The sequence below is a fragment of the Amia ocellicauda genome, chromosome 11, assembly GCF_036373705.1.
Source record: "Amia ocellicauda isolate fAmiCal2 chromosome 11, fAmiCal2.hap1, whole genome shotgun sequence".
In the NCBI taxonomy this organism is placed as follows: Eukaryota; Metazoa; Chordata; class Actinopteri; order Amiiformes; family Amiidae; genus Amia; species Amia ocellicauda.
The window spans coordinates 35,081,328-35,096,318 of record NC_089860.1 but is presented as its reverse complement, the minus strand read 5'-3'; the positions used below and the strand labels follow the sequence as shown (position 1 = coordinate 35,096,318).

General features: G+C 49.3%; 1 protein-coding gene across 4 annotated transcripts; it reads left to right on the top strand.

Moving 5' to 3' along the window:
- Window positions 1-1,966: 1,966 nt before the first annotated feature.
- cep85 (centrosomal protein 85) lies at window positions 1,967-14,540 on the top strand. 4 transcript variants are annotated; one of them, XM_066717657.1, is made up of 14 exons: window positions 1,967-2,072; window positions 5,032-5,101; window positions 5,541-5,669; window positions 7,850-8,622; window positions 8,802-8,936; window positions 9,040-9,153; window positions 9,288-9,473; window positions 9,954-10,106; window positions 10,637-10,791; window positions 10,876-10,993; window positions 11,235-11,285; window positions 11,415-11,522; window positions 11,627-11,855; window positions 12,185-14,540. In XM_066717657.1, the coding sequence occupies exons 2-14, from the start codon at window positions 5,077-5,079 to the stop codon at window positions 12,346-12,348; spliced, it is 2,340 nt and encodes a 779-aa protein (XP_066573754.1). In that variant the 5' UTR covers window positions 1,967-2,072; window positions 5,032-5,076; the 3' UTR covers window positions 12,349-14,540. The 4 variants fall into 4 exon arrangements, with proteins under 4 accessions (XP_066573754.1, XP_066573753.1, XP_066573756.1 ...); XM_066717656.1 differs by lacking the exon at window positions 1,967-2,072 and adding an exon at window positions 3,626-4,806; XM_066717659.1 differs by lacking the exons at window positions 1,967-2,072; window positions 5,032-5,101; window positions 5,541-5,669 and adding an exon at window positions 5,899-6,236.
- Window positions 14,541-14,991: the final 451 nt, after the last annotated feature.

The following is a 14,991-nucleotide window of genomic DNA, read 5'->3' as shown; positions in this document are numbered from 1 at the left end:
TTGAGGCGGATGGGCTACAACAGCAGAAGACCCCACCGGGTACCACTCCTCTCCACTACAAATAGGAAAAAGAGGCTACAATTTGCACAAGCTCACCAAAATTGGACAGTTGAAGACTGGAAAAATGTTGCCTGGTCTGATGAGTCTCGATTTCTGTTGAGACATTCAGATGGTAGAGTCAGAATTTGGCGTAAACAGAATGAGAACATGGATCCATCATGCCTTGTTACCACTGTGCAGGCTGGTGGTGGTGTAATGGTGTGGGGGATGTTTTCTTGGCACATTTTAGGCCCCTTAGTGCCAATTGGGCATCGTTTAAATGCCACAGCCTACCTGAGCATTGTTTCTGACCATGTCCATCCCTTTATGACCACCATGTACCCATCCTCTGATGGCTACTTCCAGCAGGATAATGCACCATGTCACAAAGGTCGAATCATTTCAAATTGGTTTCTTGAACACAATGAGTTCACTGTACTAAACTGGCCCCCACAGTCACCAGATCTCAACCCAATAGAGCATCTTTGGGATGTGGTGGAACGGGAGCTTCGTGCCCTGGATATGCATCCCACAAATCTCCATCAACTGCAAGATGCTATCCTATCAATATGGGCCAACATTTCTAAAGAATGCTTTCAGCACCTTGTTGAATCAATGCCACGTAGAATTAAGGCAGTTCTGAAGGCGAAAGGGGGTCAAACACTGTATTAGTATGGTGTTCCTAATAATCCTTTAGGTGAGTGTATATATATATATATATATATATATATATACATCATCACCATCAGCTCATATTGATCCCCTGCTGGATGAGGCTCCCCAAGATGTTTCACATACTTCGATCTACAGCTTCTCTTTTCCACGTCTCGCCTGCAAAGTGTATGATTTCATCTTCCAGGGCTTTTCTCTTCTCTTGGGATCCATTCAATGGCTTCCTTTGTCCATCTTTGATCTGTTCTTCTCATTTTATATTATTTTTATTTGTGAACGTACTGAAGAATGTCTCAGTGTCACTCAGGCAATGAAGAGGAGAAATGTGTCAACGCTCTGCTCTGAGACTGAAGCACTATGTTGGCAGCTCTGCTTAAAGCATTCAAATAAGAAACTTCCTGTCACTGTAAATAATATAATCTTGATAGCAGGATGATGCTAGAGCAATGTAGGTTTGCATGTGTTTGTATTGTGTGGTTATTGATATAGTCCAATATGTATAGCTGTATTACTTAATTTGTGTTTAATACACAAAGTGTTTTTGTGCTACATTTCCTATTGTAAATAATAAAATACCCTCAATGGTATTACGCAGGCATTTGTAATACAATAAACTGGGATATTGTGTTGTTTTCATACTGATATCTCTACACATCTCTAAATGTGTCAGTGTTGTTCATTTGACGTTGTTTGGAAATAAATGGCTGCTTAGTTGCACCCAGTTTTAACAAATAATAGTGGAAAAACTAAAAAAATACAAATCTGGCAAATTGTAAACTGTAAGATGTTTTCCATATAAGATAGACTGAACACGTAATACATAATACGTATTGAATTAATAATTTAAGTGATAAGATGCATAATAATAGTTATCATCGTCATCACTTAGACGTTAGCGCTGAAGTTAGTAAAACACCAATTTGTTTTCGTTACTGTATTTTAAACAACTGTGCTGTTCATTATAGTATACAAGTCTGGGCTTAATGAAGGCTGGAGAATTACGGTAATTCACGGTTGCCCGTCTCTTCTGTGCATTACGGTAGAGCGCAATCACGGTTTGGCGCTCAACCAAACTACACGTTTTCATTTCGTCGGTTACCAATCAGGACGAATCAGAGCCGAGCGTCACGACGAGCGACGGCCGTGTCGACCAATCAAGTGCTGAGAAGTGAAGTTCGTTCCGGGGACGAGCCAATGGGCTGCGTCCTTGGCCTGGCGGGGGCGGGACGCGCGGCGCATTAAAGCCCGCACTGGACGGTTGGACGCGCAGGAGAAAGCGAGCGAGATAAGAGAGCCGGTCCTGGCGGCTCCGTGCGAGGCTCCCCGGACAAGAGCAGCGCAGCCCGGCCGCAGCACCGAGGGTGAGAGCGAGCGAGTGTGTGTGTGTGTGTTTTGTGCGGTGTATGTGCACACGACCTGGACCTGTGCCCGAACCCGTCCACCCACCGCGCGTCTGTCCTCAGTTAACGGCAGTGGCCCGGGTCCGACTGACGTCAGAGCTGCAGATGTAGTGGGACTCTCATTTGATGACGTCACGTTCCCTGTTCCCCGAGATATGAGTTTATCTATCACGTACATTTTATTCTTCAATAAGGGAGAGCTGTGGCACTGAATACCGTCATTGTAACACCCAGCAAATTGACCACATGTTTTTGGCTTAATGGCTGTAAGGACATTTCTCTCCACTCACTCTACAGCACTACTGCTACTACTACAGCACTACTACTGCTACTACTACAGCACTACTACTGCTACTACTACAGCACTACTGCTACTACTACAGCACTACTACTGCTACTACTACAGCACTACTGCTACTACTACAGCACTACTACTGCTACTACTACAGCACTACTGCTACTACTACAGCACTACTACTACTACAGCACTACTGCTACTACTACAGCACTACTACTAGTTGTGCTGTAACTAACACACACAGTGTAGCACTAGTTTTATTGTGGCCGTGTGTGTTGAATAGGAGACATTGTGAATGCAACTGCAAGATTTATGTCTCAGGGTTATCTATTATTATTCCACCATTTGAGGCTTTTTGCTGAAGCTCAGCTGCATCGTTTGCAGAACATATGTAACTTAAAAATGGTTGATTTTATGTCTCTAGCCATTAATCTGAAGAGCAGGAGATGCGTTTGTCCTTCCAAGCCCCTATGCATTGAACAATAAGGTGACAACCCAGTCTAGCTTTAGCAGGGGGAATATGAATGTCTTCTCTCAGTATTATGAACCTAATTATTGTTCTTGTATACAGTTTCGGTCTAATTATTCACATTTATTCTGAGCTGTTGTCGTGATGCTTTTCCTTTGGCAAGTACACACAAACCGATTACTGTACATTTTACAATTATTACATTAGGGACGGCATTCTCCTCTAGAAGACAAACCGATACTGGCACATTTGTATCGGAGACCTTGGTGTCCTTGGATTCATATTGGAAATTGATCATTTGGTCTGAAATTTGCCATTCGCTGTACACAATCTCACTCTTTACACGAGTAATAAGTATTGAGGGGGATCACAGAGCAAACTGAACGGTGACTTGCTTGGTCTTTCTGGGTGTATTTGTATCCCCTGACGCATTTCAATGACAAATCCTGGGACAGAAACTCTTCCCAAATCCCAGTCATGCTTCCTGCAGTAGGCAGTCGTTAGTGTTGTGTACAGTGTCTACTGCAGTTACATCGCCGATATCTTAATGCTTACGCTGCACTTTTTTGTTTTGGTTGAATTTTTTCATAAAACATATCAAGTGTAAAATCTCTAGACTATGTTCTGCCGCTTCATATCCATCCCGAAACACTTCAGCCATGCAGTCTCCCATATGAGTTATATAACACAGACCCAGCTGTTGCCACTGGCCGTCTCCCAACGTGCAGCTGCTGCGGTGTGTCCTTTTACAGCGAAAGGGATCAGTTATATAATCGCTGTGACACCATATATCATCATCGCAGAGTGTCATTGATTGACTGTTGATTAGTCATTTGATTTTGATGGTTAAGTTGTCGTTTATTGGGGCAAAGCGAGCAACAACAATGCAAAACGGGATGAGTAACTTCACATATTGTAGGGGTTGAAGGTTGGTGAGGATGAGTTATAGTGAGGTGATGTGGGGCTCTGATACGTTCAGGAGTGTCACAGACGCGTTTAATGGCAATTGCAAGTTCAGCCGAAAACGGCATCTTTCAACCAAACTGTAGAAGCACATTTTGTTTTGGAAGAAAAAAACAACATGACCCTTAAATATTTAATTCCCAAACTGGTTCCCCCAAAACAGTTGACGTCACAATCTTTCCACGAAACTGTCAATGTTCCTCAGTGTGTCTCTATTCTATTTATATGAAACTCATCCCCCCACCCACACTGATTCCATCAAAGCATCAGTTAGGCATTTGCCATAATTTCACGGCGAGTGCTTTGTGCAGCTGTCGTGTTATCCCGACGGGCGTTATGCAAGCGCTCTGTAGGACCAGTGGGCATTGTGAAGCAGCTTCCTATCGAATTGCTATATCCTATCGAATGCTCCTGTACAATGTGTAGGATGCTCATGCGTTCCGGAATTAAATGAGATCTATGTACGTGATTTTGTACCTGCCGTTAGATTGGTTGGCATTAAGGTGGCTTATCTATACAAGGCATGGGAATGATGTGCAGATATTAAGCAGGTGCCAGCAGTGCTGTCATATCCACGTCGGATGTCCTTCTGCATTTCATTCTTTCTCCTCTACATAAATAAAAACGGACCAATAAACCTCTTGACGCAGGGGCACCCTCTCTGACACGGGATATGCTCTTCGCAGAGGCGTGCGTTACTGTGACATAACTCTTGCAACTGTTGTGCAGGAGGAACATTTTGTCCCTAGGCAATGGCCTGTCATCACCTCGCTCCCCCTCCCCTCTTCAGCGGCGCTATTTAATCTGTGTGCTGTGGACTTGGTCAGAGTCGGTGGCATCACAGTGCAGGGCTTTCGATTCCCGATCAGGGCTGCAGGAGTTGTGTGTGAATAGCACTCGGACACGAGGAGGGGATGGAGATCAACCCCTTGCAGTTTCATTTCTGGGAGCACGTTGACAAATGTGTAAGTACTCTGAGGAAGTTACCTGTGCTCTGCGAGGATGCTGTACAGTCTGGTGTGTAAATGCAGGCGTACCTGGTCTGACATTTCAGTTTACATTGTCCTTCTGCTTCCTACATGGTTGTGTTGTATATTGTTATGTAAGGGTGGTTTAGTCTATGCTAGTTTTATGTAATGTGTCGGCTGAATGATGATAATGATTGTTGTGGTTGATGTATTTCCTCCCAGGTGTCAGTGGATCGCATTACCGCCTCTCAGAGATACCAGGACTCGATGTACCAGCACTCGGACATGTCAGGTGAATATGCTTCGGCCCCGTCGTGTGGCAGGTGCTGGTGATACGGTTTGTTCTGGTTACCTTCAGTTCTCTCTGAATTATAATGCAGTGCAGCTTTACATATAGTCACCTTGCATCCTTCATCCCAATAATGCTGCTCAGTTGGTTTGTTTGGTGTGATCAGCACTCTGATCTCCACAGATTAAATGAGTGCAGAAGAATTCAACTTCTCTTTCCTTGATGCATGACTTTTTAAAAATGTATTTCTATTTTATTTCAGTGCAGATGAAGCCTTTCTGCAAACCTTAAATATATTCATAATATGTTTAGTAATAACAGAACACCTTTCGCTTCAAGAAAAAATCCCCTTAACCCATTCCTCGCCGGGTGGTGCTTGAACCCACCGCCGCGCTGTGCCTGAGTTGTGACCGTGTCCCTCCTTTCTCTGACGGCGTAACAGGGTACCCGGACACCGAGTGGCAGACCCCGTCCGTGTCGGAGAAGTTCCAGTGCCGCACTGGCAGGCGCCCCAGCACCGCCGACAGCGGGGACACCGGGCTGGGCACCACGCCGTCGGACAGCACTGAAGGTGAGAGGAAGCCGCAGCACAGGGACGCCATCCGTTCATTCGCACAGTGTGCTGTCCCTTCACGCGCACTGACGTCCCTCGCTACAGTCGCGCTCTGAGATTTGCACAATAGGACGGGATATTTATAACGCCATAGTGTTGTAATGAGACGGGGCCACCCAGGTCTTCGGAGAGAGGATCGTGTTCAGGCCAGGCATATTCTCCATGCTTTCACTTCCCCGACGCCAGCCGCGTAATGAAGACGTGTCACATCGGAGGCCTGGATGGAAAACCTCCAGCCGGCCGGGAAGGAATTATTTCAAGATTAGCAGCGCTGGTTTTGTGAAGCCTGCAGTATGAGACGTTGGCGTGGAAGTGAAGAATGGGGTGCGACAGTTATTGCCTGTGCTTCATAGAAGGACGCGGAGAGTTGGGATGAATCTTGGCCTTCGAACGTTTGAGCTGAACCAGCAACCCCTCCAGGCATCTGCACCGGAGTTGCCGACAAAGCGCTCTCTGACGCAAGGCTCTCTGTGCCGGGGATTGGGTTTCTCCTGGTCGAGTCCAGTCCCTGAGCTGTCGGATAAAGTGCGTGAATTGAAGTGTGTCCGTGAATTGAGTTTCTGGGAGTTGAGGTCCGTTCTAAAGCCATAGTGTTCGTCCTCGCTCGATTCGAGAAGCAGGAGGACAGTCTCTGAGCAGAGCTGTATTGTCACAGGGTGCGGGTTATTCCTTCTTTAATTGTTGTTCCTGATTCTCGCACTTATTCTTAGCTAGTGTCCAGATTATACAGGCTGTGCAGTCTGTAGAGTTCGAGGCTATCCAGACTGAAATATGCTAATATTGAAATAGCTCGGTATACGACAACTTTTCTCCCTTTTGAATTCAAACTAGTTTAGTCTTGTTTGGGCTCTGACTCATGGGTGTGGAACTGAGGTCTGTATCTCCTGAGGATGAGTCTAGTCTGACTGTGGAGTCACCTTTAGTTTCGGTTTTAATAATAAATACAATAAATTTAAAAATACAAATTACACTTTATTTCAGATTTTATTTAGCTTATGATCTGCCAGAGCCACCAAACAATGTCAGCCACTCACTTGAGATTCTCAAAATGAAAACCACCATTTATAAAAGTGTTTTCCACTAAGAAAGCTTATTACCTTTTGACCGAGGCGGGGGCTGGGGGAGCCTGAAATGACAGCGCCGCGCAGATCAAGGCAGTCCGTGTAACCTGAGAGGGGTCTATAAATATCGCTAACCTTTCTGCGTGTGTCCTGTGGCTCTGGCAGTGCAGCGCCCGATGAGGGGCTAACAAGCGCAATCTCTCGGCCTCCTCTGTCAGTTCGGGAACAGAATCGTGAGCCACGATGACCCAGCCGTGTGTGGGGGGGCACGTCCCTGGCAGCTGAGGGAGTCCCAGCGCCGCACGGGCAGATGCTAAAGAACGAGCTCCCGTCGGTGTTAGTGATGTGTCCCGGTGCCGTCTCTCCTGGGGGGGGGCGTGGCATTTCTCACACTGGCAGGTTCTGTCCCTGCTGATAGGAGCCGGGTAAGCTGGTGTTGCGATTTAATGCTGACCATTTTTGCGCTTTTAAATAATGTTCTGCTCCCCAACGGAGCGGCTTCTGCTGTTTGAGAGGTTACAGCCTGCGGTTTGTTTCCTAAACGGCAAGATTTTTCTCCTCTCTTTACAGACTCATAATCTGCTCATTGACTTTGGTTTTAAAGCTGTATGTAACTGTCGGGGGGGGGATCCCTGGGTGCTGTAAAAAGAGCAGGATCTATTGGGATGCATTTTCAAGATGGCGCTTAAATAACCATCTGGCTCATTTCAGTGCTGAGACTGTACACTTTAATGGGAGTACTGCGGATATTAGCATTTCATATTGACTTTTAGATTTAAAAAATAAATGATATCTGTGTTGTTTTAGTGCCTCTGATTGATAACTCTCTTATTATCCTACCTACCCTCACTTTACATTCAGCAGTTTTTGTCTATTTATCATAAATGTTCAGACCAGAATCCAGTTCCATCTGTACAGATCTAGATGGAGATATAGAGTGAGATGGCTCTGGAGATCGATGTATATAATGTATGTCTGTTTCATTGGAGTTACTTGGTGTCCTTCCCTCACTGTTGACTGTCCTCCGCTCGTGTTTTGGCGCTCTGAGCTCATGTCCATCACCGCCTTGTGTTGCAGATTTCTGCAGCTCCAGTGGCAGCCCTTCCTTCCAGCCCATCAGAACCCAGGTCACAATTCCCACAGCCCATGTCATGCCCTCCACCGCGGGCGGGTTGCCCTCCAAGCCACACTCTGCAGGCGAACCCTCGGCGCCAATGAACGGGGCAGCCAGGGACTCCAGCGCCAAGTCGTCCCCCCTCTCCTCATCAGAGTCCCCTGGACTGGACGGGCGTGGTCTTGGCACCGGAGATGCCCCGGATGTCAGGTGTGCGCCGGGCGACTGCCTGGGCCGCTACAGGACGCTGGTGAACGGGCTGGACCACTCGCTGTTCCCCGTCGGCGATCAGACCCGCCTGGAGGAGTGCCGGAAGTTCGACATGCCCGCCATAGAGCCCACCCTGAACCAGTCGGCTCTGCTGCAGACCTTTTACGGAGACCCTCGCTACCGCCTGCAGCTCAGCAGCCTGGCCGAGGGCACCGAGCCGGGGAGGGGCGGCTACGGCTCCGTGGACGTGGCCTACAAGGTTCTCCCTGAGAGCAAGGCCCCCCCGGGACCCGACACGTACGCCGCCAGGAACGGCTTCCTCCCCACCTACTCCGGCGCCCCCACGTCCAACCCCCACTCTGCCGGCGCATTCACCGCCCCGCAATCTGTGCCGTCCCAGCTGTGGCAGCAGATGAACGCCAAAGGCTACGAAGCCCGGCTGCCCGACCGGACGTGTGACCTCGCCGCCTGGCAGCAGCAGAAACAGCAGCTGGAAAACATGCGGCTGCAGATGGAGCAGATGCAGGTAAGCCTCTCCCTGCGCAGAAAGCTACCATACCCAGAATGCATCACTCGGTTGGCGTGTTTACATGGGGTGCGTTTTATTTTCACGTGGCGCAGACTTTCCTCATTCTGTGCAGAAGCTGTGCTCTCTCCTCCTCAGTGTGTGATGTGCGGTGACTGACCCTGCTCTCCTTGTTCCAGATGTTGTCCGTGAGCTCGGGGCAGTATCCCCAGCTGTACCCCTCCGCTCTGCACCAGGAGGGCAGTAAGTGGGACGCCGTGATCAAGGCCAACGAGAGCCTGCTGAAAGAGAAGGAGCTGGTCATCGAAAGGCAAGTGCGCTCCAGCACCGTGTTCCACCTCTCTCCTGTTCGTGCAGCGATGGTGTGTTTGCTGCAAGGCACTGACCGCTTCACCACGCACTTTGTCCTCCAGGCAGAAGCAGCAGATGTCTCAGCTGGAGCAGAGACTGCGGGAGAGCGAGCTGCAGGTCCACAGCGCGCTCCTGGGCCGGGCTCCTCCCTACACCGACGTGTGCCTGCTCCGACTGCAGGTGAGTAGGAGAGAGCCTTCACCGGGACCCGTCGCAACCCGAGGACGTGCAGAATCGTCCTCTTCAGTTCGGTGCGTTTCCCGACGGGCTCTTTCACACGCCGGTGACGCGGTGACCCTGCCTTGTGTCCGCAGGAGGCCCAGAGGGAGAACACGTTTCTCCGGGCGCAGTTCGCCGAGCGCAACGACGGCTTCGGCAAGGAGAAGGCCGAGGCCGACCGGAAACTGGCCGCCGCAGAGGCAGAGTTGCATCGGCTGAACGACGCCTGCCGGGACGCAGCGCAGAAGCACGCCGAGGACATGAAGAGACAGGAGGAGCGGGTGAGAGCAGAGAGATTGTGATGTCTTATAACGTAACTTGCATTGGTTACTTTTACAAACGGTTACCCATTTATACGGCTGGGTTTCTCCTGAAACTCAAGGGTACCAAAGATCCTCTATTTAAACAAGTCAACTCCCCCATTTCTTCCGTCTGTGAGCCGCAATGCATTATGGGAGCTGCACAGAGTTGCGGTGGTGCTTTTCTCCCCGTCTATATAATGGAAAACCTACTTCATTTCATATTCAAAGCTTTCTTTAAAAAAAAAAAGAAAGAAAGAAAAAAATGCATTTTTTAACATGATGCACCTGTGCAGTCTCTAGTAGTGGCTTTTTTAAAGAAAGCTTTGAATCTGAAATGAGGCAGGATTTCCAATATATAGACGGGGAGCAAAGCACCACGCAACTCTGTGCGACTCCCATATTGCACCGTTTCGGGGAAGATGGATGTGTCCTGACTCCGGTGTGTTGTGTGTCCTGCAGGTTCGCAGCAGAGACAAGCACATCAACAGTCTGAAGAAGAAGTGCCAGAAGGAGTCGGAGCAGAACCGGGAGAAGCAGCAGCGCATCGAGACGCTTGAGAGATACCTGGCCGACCTGCCCACGCTGGAGGACTACCAGACCCAGAGCAAGCAGGTGAGGCACTCGGAACGGACGCACAGTGCTGTTCTACACGTAACAGCCGGTATAACATCACCACACAGCCGTCCTCCGGAGTTGCTTCCTAATCGGTTACGAGATCAACGATTTTCCCAGAAACCAGCACTGACTGCAGAATGAACCGCGGACTGTGGACAAACTAAACGGCACACAGCGCCAGGAGCAGAACTGGCTATCTGGGGGCTTGATCAGTGCTATTGAACAGATTGGATCCAACGGGTTTGATTAAATGGTTTAATGTGAAGTTTTATATAACATTAATATGTTTGAATGAAAAATGTGCAAATGACAAATCATGTTTATTTTTGTGTGGGACTGTTCTGTAATTCTCTCCCTGTGGTATTTTTATCTGCACTATAAATATCCTGGTACAGTGACGATCCCGGCACATCACCCCCCCCATCTCTCCCCCATCTCTCATTCCATGGCTCGACGCGGGTTCTGATGATTATTTCATCGAATACGTTGTTGATCAAGCCCGTTAAACCGCCGTGCTTGTGTTGCAGCTGCAGGAGGCGGAGCAGAGGACCGGCCAGCTGCAGGGCAGCGTCTCGGACCTGGAGGCCAAGCTGGGGGAGGCCAGGGCGGCCGTCCGGGAGCGGGAGTCCCAGCTGGAGGGCCAGAGGCAGCGAGAGCGGGAGCTTCTGTCCACCGTGCACAGGTACCACGCTACGCCGGCTCGGCGAGGTAAGACCCGCGCTCTGGGCCCGGAGCGACGCTCACCGGTGCGGTTCTCTCGCCTCAGTCTGCAGGAGAAGGTGGCGGAGAGCCTGGAGGACGGGGCGCGGCTGCCTGCGCTGGACGTGGAGACGCTGAGGTGTGAAAACAGCACCCTGAAGGAGGAGCTGCAGCGGCTCAAGAAGGTACGAGTCTCGGTGCGACTCCCGCTCGTAGGGAGCTGGGCCGGTCTGTGGCGTCGGGATCGGACCTGGAGCCGAACCACAGCGGCAGAGAACGTTCCTGTCCAGGGCCAACCTATTGGCCGCAGCGAGAAGCTCTATATTATGCCACAGACCTCAGAGAAACACTCGGTATACACCAGACAACTGCACAACACCGACACCAAGGTTTCTCAAGTGTTTTTTTTTTGTTCTTCCTGGATAGATTATTGAGAAACAACAGAAGCAAATGGAGCAGCTTGGATCCCAGATCAGGGTAAGCAGAATGAGTGTGCAGTCCTCGAGACAGGCAGACGAGACATGCGATGTTTCATCTCCCTGTCGCTCTGCCTGCGAGGGCTGCGGGCGTTAACGCTCGTGCTGTGTCTGTTGTGCGTCTGCGCAGCGGCTGGAGGAGCAGGTGGCGCAGGAGGAGGGCAGCAGCCAGGCCCTGAGAGAGGAGCTGAGAGGGAAGGAGACGGGGCTCCAGCAGCTCCGCACCGCCGTGAAGGAGGTAAGTCCCCCGAGGGGTTTATCTGAATCCCTTTAGGGGGTCCTGTGTTTTGTGGTGATGTGAGTTCCTATTGTAACTGTAATCCCCGCCGTATCGGCCCGCAGCTCTCGGCGCAGAACCAGGAGCTGATGGAGCAGAACCTGACGCTGCAGGAGAGCCTGGGCCCGCCGGACCGCAGCACCGTCCCCCGGCCGCCCCGGAGCGCCCCCCTCACGCAGCGACTCCACGGGGAGATGGCCGCCTGCCTGTGCGACCTGCGCTCCCTGTGCAACATCCTGAGCCAGCGCGCCCAGGGCCGGGACCCCAACCTCTCGCTGCTGCTCGGCATCACGTGTAAGACACCGCGGGGCACCGGGGCCCGGGGGGGGCTTCGTCTCTGTTTATAATCCACTGCGGACGGGCGTCAGTGGAGAGCTGTGTAATGTTGCTTTTGTGTCTTCCTTGTTCTCATCTGGGAATATTTAGATATCCCCTTCCCCCCATCTTCTCTTCAGCTCCTTCTCCACCCTGAGAGTGTGGTGCGAACATTTCCGACATTCCAACCATTTTCATCTGCCTTTTCGAGAGTGTGTTCGACCCCGGTCAAAGACAAACATGGATACAAGTGTTGGGGACGTGCCGAGCGTTCTGGACTCACCGTTGTCGTTGTTGTCATTGTTTAGCCACACAGCCGCCCGGCGTGGACCGGGATGACTGGCAGAGCCCCGAGGTCCTGTCCAGGAAGCTGTCGGAGGTCCGGCAGCTGCGGCGCGACGTGGAGGAGCTGAGGACCGCCATATCGGACCGCTACGCGCAGGACATGGGTGACAACTGCATCACACAGTGACCAGCGCGGGGCGTCGCTCTGAGCGGGGGCGTCACCGGTGGCAGGGACCGGGACGGGGACCCAGTGTGGTCCTCTCTGATCCGATACCAGTGAGCCGTCATGGTTTTAAGAAGAAGAAGAAGAAGGAGGAAATAAGTGAATTGATTTTCTTCAGTTTTTATTTTTTCTTCCCAATTTTTCCGAACCCTTTAAAGACGGGCCGGATCTGTAGAGTGACAGCATTGTCCCCCGTCGGACCCTGACCGTCCCGTCTGTCTCTATTGACGTTGTACTCTTTACAAACAGTCCCTTCTGGGGATGCTTTGATGTGGTTGACAATCAACTGAAAATGTCCAAATCTGTTTTTGAGTGTCAGAGATTCAAAGATCGGTTTCTAAGCTGCCATTTTTCATGGTATTCGATTGTGGTATTAATCACTGGAGTGGGGGGGTTTGGGTGGGTGGGGGTGGTCCGGTCAGTTCACACAAGGTTTAACTCTAGACTGACAGTGTTTTAGTTTCGCTTTTCTCGTCCTTGAGCCTCTTTGGTTTTATTTCTTGGTTTTGTTTTAATCTGTTCTCTCACCCGTGTCACGTGACAGAGGAGCCACGTTCTCACAGACTCTGCTTTCAGTCTTCGTTTAAAGACACTAAGGGCTGCTTTCACAGACCCGGATCAGACGCTAATCGAGGTCTGGGACACTGATGCATCGCAGTCTTTTGTAGGACGGGTGTAGTTTCCTGCCTCTGGGAGATGATTGGTACTGTGACTTCAGGAGATATCCAAGTGGCATTTTTCTTTCCCTTTTAAGATGCGAAACTCAGAAGCATTTCTCAGATCTATTGAGATCCTCAATTAGCAGCTAATACATCAACCAAAGAAAACTCTTTAATTAGTGTGTGTCTGTGTCTGTGTCTGTATGGTGTCAAAAATGGAGTCATGTTTGTTTCAGAGGCAATCTAAACACTAACAAAGCTTGCAGGTAATCGTACTTTACAACTGTAGTCAACTGAGAATCCAGAACGTCTTTTATTTTATTTTAAAACGGTCTGATCGTCTATTCTGCACAAACTAGACCCGAGGCCACTGCGGTCGCACATTTACCCAGCGTCTTGCTTCAGGCTGATGTCTGTGGCTGAGGTTATATTCCTCACCGCAGTGAGCAGCGCCACACAGGCCACTTCAGTCCTCGGACTAACGATTTAGCAATAACTCTGACTCTTTCCCTGGTCTTGGTGTTCTTTCACAATAAATGCCAAATCAGATCTTGTCAGTACCTACTGGAATGTTGTTTAAACTCGGTGAGGGGGTCGCGACAATGAAATCACTGAGCTGAGGTTTAACTGGGGTGTTTGAGCCGTCCTGACATTGCAAACCGAGCCAGTGTTTAGTCTTTGGGCAGTGATGTGAGAGAGGTGCAGTGGAGACTAAACCATATGCAAAACCATACAATTCAACCCATAACGTTTAAACATTATTTAAATTTATATTTGCATTTAATGTATTTATTTATATTGGGCTTACAGTTTTCCATGCAAGCACACTCAATATGTAAGTAGTAAAATTATGTTTTTAGTTTCTAGATTTGTTTTAACACGTACTACCGATGTGCCTAAATTGTGCTTCTCGGCTGGAAGCCACACGAGTATTAACAAGTCTTTCGTGCAGTTTTCAGATAAGAGTCACACAAGAAGTTCCTTTGTATGCAGAATGGCTGGGGAGACATTAAAGCTTTAACATACCCCTGTTAATAATAGGGTTAGATGCATAGTCATCATAATAGATCCACCATAAAAGCCCTGTTGTCCAGCTCAGTTACTGGCATTCTTACAGGTAGGAAAATCTAATCGCCAACAACCGGACTTGTTTTGAAGGCTGTAAATGAATAGTAACTGCAAGTAATTTGTACATAATGTGAGCTGAATAGGGGACGAGTGTCTGTAGTTGCTGGTGATTTAAGGAGGTGATGGGGGGTTTATTGGGGGTTGTGGTGGTGAGTCTCTCAACCCCAGACTAACCGATGTCAATCTTCTAAATGTAATCCATTGAGCCAATGATTGTAAGGTTCATGCAAGCGGACGACTGTGTGACGCCAACCAAACCTGCCTTGTATTTCATACCGTTTTGCAAAAAGATGTTTATATTCAGAAGAATTATTTTTGTTCTAAAATTGTATTTGTACTTTGTTTAGAAATAAAAGTTTGTTTTCATTAGTGTCGCAGTCTGGGTGAGATGTATACACACTGGTGCTAAAGACCTGCTTTGGGCATTTGGACTGCAGTAATTAAAAGCGGCCCTGAGGCTGTTGAGGTGATGTGAAATGTGTCCAGCACATCTCGCGATATTTGGGTTCGTGTCAGCCGTTTCCTTTCCGTTAGGCAGTGTTAACCCTTGCAGCTCCTCCTGAACGGGATCCATCCCCGCAATCCCGCCCTAATCCGGTTCGTCTGTATTCCATGCAAACTGCCGGTGAAAACCGGTGCTGCAGTCCTGCAATGTGCGCGGGGGGCTGGAGGGGCTTTCTCTCGGGTTTAACCCTTTCCGCTCCAGGGACGCGTTTGCGGCACTATGAGGGTTGAATGTATTATATTGTGCGCAGCTGCCAAACGCCAAATTCTCCAAATTAACCACTTCTTAACCGCAGCCTTATCAATGTGCAAGACG

Coding starts and splice junctions, on each gene's coding strand:
- cep85 (XM_066717656.1), top strand. CDS start 4,756: ATGGAGATCAACCCCTTGCAGTTTCATTTCTGGGAGCACGTTGACAAA. Junction 9,154..9,287: donor TGTGCCTGCTCCGACTGCAG/GTGAGTAGGAGA, acceptor TTGTGTCCGCAG/GAGGCCCAGAGGGAGAACAC. Junction 11,286..11,414: donor AGCTTGGATCCCAGATCAGG/GTAAGCAGAATG, acceptor GCGTCTGCGCAG/CGGCTGGAGGAGCAGGTGGC.